Source organism: Macaca fascicularis, chromosome 14 (genome assembly GCF_037993035.2).
Source record: "Macaca fascicularis isolate 582-1 chromosome 14, T2T-MFA8v1.1".
Lineage (NCBI taxonomy): Eukaryota > Metazoa > Chordata > Mammalia > Primates > Cercopithecidae > Macaca > Macaca fascicularis.
In genome coordinates, this window is record NC_088388.1 from 6,598,412 (window position 1) to 6,605,901 (window position 7,490).

The 7,490-nt window shown below is 57.7% G+C and overlaps 1 protein-coding gene across 19 annotated transcripts; it reads right to left on the reverse strand.

Moving 5' to 3' along the window:
- Positions 1-1,063: 1,063 nt before the first annotated feature.
- NDUFS8 (NADH:ubiquinone oxidoreductase core subunit S8) lies at positions 1,064-7,318 on the reverse strand. Of its 19 annotated transcripts, none has more exons than XM_045372254.2 (8): positions 7,124-7,318; positions 6,414-6,464; positions 5,786-5,843; positions 5,659-5,709; positions 4,999-5,088; positions 4,728-4,900; positions 1,328-1,456; positions 1,064-1,248 (listed from the first exon to the last, which is right to left on the reverse strand). In XM_045372254.2, exons 1-8 carry the CDS (start codon positions 7,253-7,255, stop codon positions 1,117-1,119), a joined length of 816 nt encoding a protein of 271 aa, XP_045228189.2. In that variant the 5' UTR covers positions 7,256-7,318; the 3' UTR covers positions 1,064-1,116. The 19 variants fall into 19 exon arrangements, 16 of the variants coding, with proteins under 16 accessions (XP_045228189.2, XP_045228188.2, XP_005577086.2 ...); XM_045372253.2 differs by having other exon boundaries at positions 4,999-5,163; XM_005577029.4 differs by lacking the exon at positions 6,414-6,464 and having other exon boundaries at positions 7,266-7,318.
- Positions 7,319-7,490: the final 172 nt, after the last annotated feature.

Here is a 7,490-nt window from a genome sequence, read left to right on the forward strand (position 1 = left end):
CAGCCACTTTGGCATTAGATGGCAATGCCTGGCCTAGGAAGAAGGCCCAGGTGTTACACCTGAGAAAAGGCTTCCTGGAAATGGGCTGGGAGAGGCTGGTTTTTTGCCGCAGGACTTCTCAGAGCCTTGAATGTCTACCACGCCATACTTGCCAGCAGGCAGACAGCAGCTGGGGCATTTCCCAAACTCACTGGGCGAGGAAACTTGTTCTTTCAAAGTAGGTTTTTACGAAGTAGTGCTTTGTAAAAAGCACTTTTGGAAATGATGGAAGACGGGGGTTCAAGGTCTGTGAACTGAGTTTTATTATGGGATGTGTGCTCCATGGCCCTGAGCAAGCCTCTTCACCTCTCGGAGCTGGTTTCCTCACTGCAAATGAAGTGAGATCCTTCCACAGTGCTTAGCACAAGTTAAAGTGGGCTGCTTTTGGCCATTATGTGGGCAAGGGGCTTGTGTGTGACCCTGGGGGGAACCCCACCACATTGCTGGGCCTGCAAAGCAGGAAGTGGTGAGCAGCTGCCGGACGAGCAGCCTGGCCTGGGGAACATGGGGAAGAAAGAGGATGTGGCTGGAGGCAAGGCCAGCTCAGGGCCAGCAGGGCTTGTGTCACCCTCGCGTGACTGTCACCCCAAGCAGGCTTCCTCCTACCCCCAGCAAGGATGCCCCGGCCGGAGTTTCTGCCACTTGCTGTTCTTCAGCCTGAGGCCTTGGGATGCTCCAAGTCCTAAGGGTCTTAGAAGTGGATGGCTCTTGGGAGACAGGAGGCCCAGGCCCCAGCCGGGACAGCTGGGACTGTGGGAACGACAGGACTGTGGTGACCTCTGGCATTGCTGGGCCTCGGGGAAGGCACCCAGGAAGAGGCAGGGTGATCGTGATGCTGCAGCCTGTGGCCCAGCCATGAGGGCCTGGTGGGGCCCTGGAGTCCACAGGAAGGCCGGGCTGGGGCAGCAGGACCGCAGAGAGCATAAAGACTAGGGGGCTACCTAGTCCAGCTGGAGGCACCACAGGCCTCAGGCAGGCTGGGGATGGCCCCACCCTGGACCACCAGAGTCAAGACAAGAGGCCGTGGGGTTGGAGCAGTGTTTTATTGGGCAGCAGGGGTTGTGGGCCGGTGGGGCATCACCGGTACAGGTAGTCAGCCTGGATGTTGGCGGCAATCTCGGCCTCCCACTTGTCCCCATTGTTGAGCAGCTTCTCCTTGTTGTACAGCAGCTCCTCATGCGTCTCCGTGGAGAACTCAAAGTTGGGGCCCTGCAGATGGGGTGCAGGGACAGTGGTTAGGCCCCGCTGAGGAGCCTCAGCGCCCCTCCCACCCAGGGGCTTCACGCACCTCGACGATGGCATCCACGGGGCAGGCCTCCTGGCAGAAGCCGCAGTAGATACACTTGGTCATGTCGATGTCATAGCGGGTGGTCCGGCGGCTGCCATCAGCTCTTGGCTCAGCCTCAATGGTGATGGCCTGTGGGAGGGGCCACCAGACACTGCTGCGCTGCGCTGTCACATCCCAGCCCCCATTGCCCAGGTCACTGCTCATCCCCACCCCTGGTGTCTGCCGGAAGCCCTCTCCCCTCAGAAGCCTCCCGGACTCCAGTTAAGAGGCCGCCCTGCACCTCTGCCGTTGGCGCCTGTCTCCTCGGCACGCGCCCGGCTGGCGTCCCTGCCGTGCTGGTTTGTTTTTTTTTTTTTTTTGAGATAGAGTCTCGCTCTGTTGCCAGGCTAGAGTGCAGTAGCACAATCTCGGCTCACCGCAACCTCAGCCTTCCGGGTTCAAGTGATTCTCCTGCCTCAGCCTCCTGAGTAGCTGGGACTACAGGTGTGCACCACCATACCCAGCTAATTTTTGTATTTTTAATAAAGACGGGTTTTCACCATGTTGGCCAGGATGGTCTCGATCTCTTGACCTCATGATCCACTTGCCCTGGCCTCCCAAAGTGCTGGGATTACAAGTGGGAGCCACCGCGCCCGGCCTGCCTTGCTTGTTTGTCAGCTGCCGGCGTCATCTGCTAAGAACCCCATTCTCACCAGGGTGCTGTTCACTGCGTTGTTCAGTGTAGCGCCCCCTGCCCTGAGGGTGTCACCCTGCGACGGGGGTTGGGTTACAGTCCCGCCTCACCTCACCGAGCTTTCCAGATATTGTGAGTTTTACAAATTGAAGGTTTAGGGCAACCCTGCATAAAGCAAGCTCACTGATGTCATTTTACCAACCACGTGCTTGCTTCTTATCTCTGGGTCAGCACTTTTTAGGAATGAAGTTTTTTTTGTTGTTTTTGGTTTTTTGTTTTGAGACAGACTCTCGCCCTGTCACCCAGGCTGGAGTACACTGATGCAGCTCATAGTGCACTGCAGCCTCAACCTCCCAGGCTCAAGCGATCCTCCCACCTCAATCTCCCAAGTACCTGGGAATACAGGGGCTAATTTTTTGTATTTGTTGTTGTTGTTGTTGAGTCGGGGTTTTGCCAGGTTGCCCAGGGTGGTCTCAAGTAATCCACTCACCTCGACCTCCCAAAGTGCTGGGACTATAGGTGTGAGCCACTGTACCTAGCCCCTAAAGTATTTTTAATTAAGGTACATTGTGTTTTAGATACTTCACAGCCTACAGTAGTGTAAATTCTTTGTTTTTTTTTTGAGACGAAGTCTCACTCTGTGGCCCAGGATGGAGTGTGGTGGTGCAATCATAGCTCACTGCAACCTCCGCCTCCCAGGTTCAAGCAATTCTCCTGCTTCAGCCTCTCAAGTAGCTGAGACTACAGGTGTGCACCACCACGCCCGCCTAATTTTTGTTATTTTTACTAGAGACGGGGTTTCACCACGTTGGCCAGGCTGGTCTTGAATTCCCGACCTTGTGATCCGCCCACCTTGGCCTCCCAAAGTGCTGGGATTACAGGTGTGAGCCACTGCACACAGCCCTAATTTTTTTTTTTTTTTTTTTTTTTTTTTTTTGCGATCTTGGCTCACTGCAACCCCTGCCTCCTGGTTCAAGTGATTATCGTGCCTCAGCCTCCAAAGTAGCTGAGATTACAGGCACCTGCCGCCAGGCCTGGCTAATTTTAGCATTTTTAGTAGAGACGGGGTTTCACCATGTTGGCCAGGATGGTCTCGAACTCTTGACCTCAAGTGATCCACCACTTCGGCTTCTCAAAGTGCTGGAATTACAGGCATGATCCACTGTGCCCGGTCTAAATCTAACTTTTAAATGCACTGGAAAACCAAAACATCTGTGTGACTCACTTTACCCCAATGGTCTGGAACCGAACCTGCAACATCACCGAGAACGCCTGCACGGTTGGTTGCAATCCTGTGCCTTTTTTTTTTTTTTTTTTTTGAGACGGAGTCTTGCTCTGTCGCCCAGGCTGGAGTGCAGTGGCGCGATCTCGGCTCACTGCAAGCTCCGCCTCCCGGGTTCACGCCATTCTCCTGCCTCAGCCTCCCGAGTAGCTGGGACTACAGGCGCCCACAACCGCACCCGGCTAATTTTTTTTGTATTTTTAGTAGAGACGGGGTTTCACCGTGGTCTCGATCTCCTGACCTTGTGATCCGCCCGCCTCGGCCTCCCAAAGTGCTGGGATTACAGGCGTGAGCCACCGCGCCCGGCCGCAATCCTGTGCCTTAAATCTACTTTTCTCCATTTGATGGATGAGAAAAACAAGGTTCTGAGAGGTTGAGGGACTCCTCAAAGCTACACAGCAAGTGCGGGGGCACAGCCCTAACTCAAGGGCACGTCCTAACTCTCAGTTCCTGGGTAGCCCGCTGGGGGAGGGGCTGGCTGGGAGGACCTTCTAGGGTGCCTGGCAAGGACTCTCCTACGCCCCCATCCCAGAAATGTAGTGGCCACAACTCACAGTGGGACCTGTGGCTGGCAGGCTCATCCTTCAGTGCTTATAAAGATGCGGACAATAACCTCTACCTCCTCGAGTGTTGTTGAGATTACAGGAGAGGCTGTGAGTCACACACGTGGCACAGTGCCAGGTCTGTCTGTGGACAGCACTCACTATGTGGAAGCCACGGCTGTGACCATCATGACTGCTGTTTGGGGACACTCCTATGCGCTCCCAGTCTGTGGCTGGAGTAGAGACATCAGGGTCGCAGCTCATGGCCTGGAGGACCTGGGAGTGCTCCAGGGGACAAACTAGGACTTGGACAGGAGCCACCCGAGTCACAGAACACTGGGAGGGGTTGCTGTGCGCACAGGAAGTAGCGATGGCGGCTGCCGGGGCTCCTGCCAGGCACACACAGGGGTCTGACCAGAGCTCTGACCGAGTCATATTGTTCCTGTGCTGACAGGCCTGGCCCCCGCTGGTAAGCACCAGACCCACTAACAGAACGGAAAGCCGGGCCTCAGGGGAGCAGCCACTGGGGAAGGGAAGCTGCAACAGGCACACAAGCAGGACCCCGGAAACGGTGGCTATATCCAGGGAGGGGTTGATGGCCTCAGGTGCCACCCCATGGCTCATAGGCCCAGGGGTCACACCCCTGGCCAGACCCCAAGGGGGAACCTGTGTGTGTCAGGCACCTGCCCAGGGCTGGAAGCTGCACTTTGCCAACTCACTGACTCTGTGCTCCGGTAGCAAGACCTCATCCTTCCCATTCATGGGGGAAGTGGCTCAGAGAGGGAAAGGGACTTCCCTGGGGACACACATCAAGCAGGGGCCAGGGTTTGGGCCTAGGGCTGCCTGGCCTCCCTCTCCCAGTGGCAGGGTCTGGCCTGGTGGTCGGTTGGGGCGGGGACTCACCTGGGCGGGGCAGACGGCCTCGCAGAGCTTGCAGGCAATGCAGCGCTCCTCCCCGGATGGGTACCGGCGCAGTGCGTGCTCCCCACGGAAGCGAGGGCTCAGCGGGCCCTTCTCGAATGGGTAGTTGATGGTGGCGGGTTCGCGGAACAGGTAGCTCAGGGTCATGCCCAGGCCTGTGGGCAGCATGGGTTTGGTGGGCAGGGGTACCCTCCTCCCCCATGCATCTGTGCCCAGCCGGCACCTGCCCTGTCCCCTCCTGCCCAGGACGCACCTCGGAAGAGCTCAGTCCATAGCAAGGTCCGGGCTGCCCGGTCAGTCACTGACTTCATGTCCGTCTTAGACTCCTGCATGTTCACATACTCTGCAGAGAGGCGGGCAGGGAGGCCGTGGCAGGGGCCTCGCACACTGTCTCCCTGGAGTCTCTGGGAGAGGAGGCCTGGCCCTCACTTCCAGGTGCAACTGCTGGGCTCCAAAGGGGCCGTACACTCACCACACCTCTCCCCAGCCTCAGCAAGGACCCTGGAGGCCGCCTCTGGCCTGAGCCCATCCTTGCCTACCTCTCCCTGTGCTTGGGTGGCCATTCGAGCCCAGAGGCACCCCCGCCCAACAGGGCTTGAAAGAGGAATCAAGGGGGGAAGTGGGGGGCTTGAGCCTTTACCTTCACCAGGGACTGGCAAAAGGCACAGGTACCCATGGCTCACACCTGGCAATCCCCTCCCCATCACCCCCAGGGAGCTCTGAGATCACACGTGCTAACTCCGGCCATGATGGACCCTGTCCCTGGGAATTAGTCAGTCTCCATCATCATAATCATTTTAAGAGTGGAAACAGGCTCAGAGAAGAACGCCCCTGACAAAGCCAAGACTGGAACTCAGGTCTCTTCCCCACCTCCGGCAGGACCAGTCAGGCTAGAGGCCACCCAGGTACTCACTGTAAGTGGCTGCCACTGCACTGCTGTGGAGGGTCCGGCCACCAGGAGGTCCTGCAAAAAGAGGGGCGTGACCTCATGCCAGGAGACTGGGCTCCCCTACCCCCAGCAAAGGCTTCCTTGGTCCTACCTGTATGTGCGGCCTGGGCCAGGGCCCGCAGCAGTGTGGGCATGGTCAGGCAGCGCATCTGGGGGCAGAAATAGGGGTGGAGAGTGGGGTGTGCCCAAGTACCAACCTCTTCTGAGACTGGCACAGCAGGGATCCCAAGCCTCCACTGGAGACCCATGTGTCACTCTGCCCTCTACTCATACCCCATTGCTGTCAGAGGCACGGGTGGCTTTCCTGTTCCCAGCGCCTCCCAGCTTTCCACCTGATCCAGCTCAGCTGAGCTACAATTCAGTTTCTGTGGACTCCAAGTTCTGCCTCACCTAAGAAACCTTTTAAATCCATCCTTCCTTTCTCCCTCCCAGAGATCCTGTCTCCCATCTTTCTGCTCCTCCCTTCATCCTCCCCAAATCTGACCAAAAACATTAACAGCCCCTACCAGCATACACTGAGAGTTAACTTAGCTAGCTCCCCACCCCAGACACCGTGCCCAGGGGGTCACATGCACTGCCATCCTATCCTTACAAGGACTCCACGAGGGAGGCACTAATAAGGCGCTGGGGCTCAGTTTGTTCAGTGACTCGCCAGGGCTGGGTGTGGTGGTTCACGCCTGTAATCCCAGAACTTTGGGAGGCCGAGGCGGGTGGATCACCTGAGATGAGGAGTTCCAGACCAGCCTGGCCAACATGGTGGAACCCGATCCCTACCAAAAAATACAAAAATTAGCCGGGCGTGGTGGCGGGCGCCTATAATCCCAGCTACTCAGGAGGCTGAGGTAGGAGAATCGCTTGAACCCGGGAGGCAGAAGCTGCAGTAAGCCCAGACCACACCATTGCCCTCCAACCTGGGCGACAGAGTGAGACCTCGTCTCAAAAAAAAAAAAGAAAAAAAAGTGACTCTTCGGAAGTCACGTGATAAGGAGGTACGCAGAGGATCGGAACCCAGCCCTGCCCTGCTGGAAACCCTTCAAGGCCTGAACAGTCCTCGGTACCATATTCCTTCCCCCGGCTTCAAGGCCCTCCTGGAACTGTCCCCCAGCCTGCCGCGTGACCTTGGGCAGGTGACATGACCTGGCCTCCGTCTTCTCACTTATGAAGTGGGTTGGGGGCTGGTGATCTTGGGAATAAGGGGAGCCCATACATGCCAAGGGCACCCCAGAGCCCGGCACTCAGTCGGAGCTCATAAGTGCTCCTCCCACGACCTGTGACCCCCTAACAGGCCCACTCCTTTGGACCACTGACTGTAGTTCCAGGGACCCAACCCGGCACCTTCCCCAACCTTCCCAGTGATCTCCGACCCCATCGAGGCCGAGGGCGCACAGCGGCCGGCGCATGCGCCCTGAGAGCGGGCTCCCCGCTGCACCTGAAGGACACGGAGGCCGCGGGTCCTGAGTGAGCCGAGGGGAAACCCAGGCAGAGCTGGCGGCGCCAACGGGGACACCACACTCGCCCCCGAAGCCACGCTGCCCACGCCCGGCTTTCGCGGACAAGACATGAACACCCACCTTGAAGCGCCGCCACTACTTGCCTTGCGGAGCAGGCCAGTCAATCGGGAGGCGGAGCCTACACTCTAGGACGCTCCCATTGGGCCGGCCGGCTCCCCTTTTTCTGTATTGATGCTCCATGGTGTGGTCTGATTGGCCAATAAGGCTGCTGAAAGAGGCGGGATTCAGAAATACTTTCTTTTGATTGGCTAGAACAGAGCGGCGCTTGAAGTTTGTAGGGGGCCG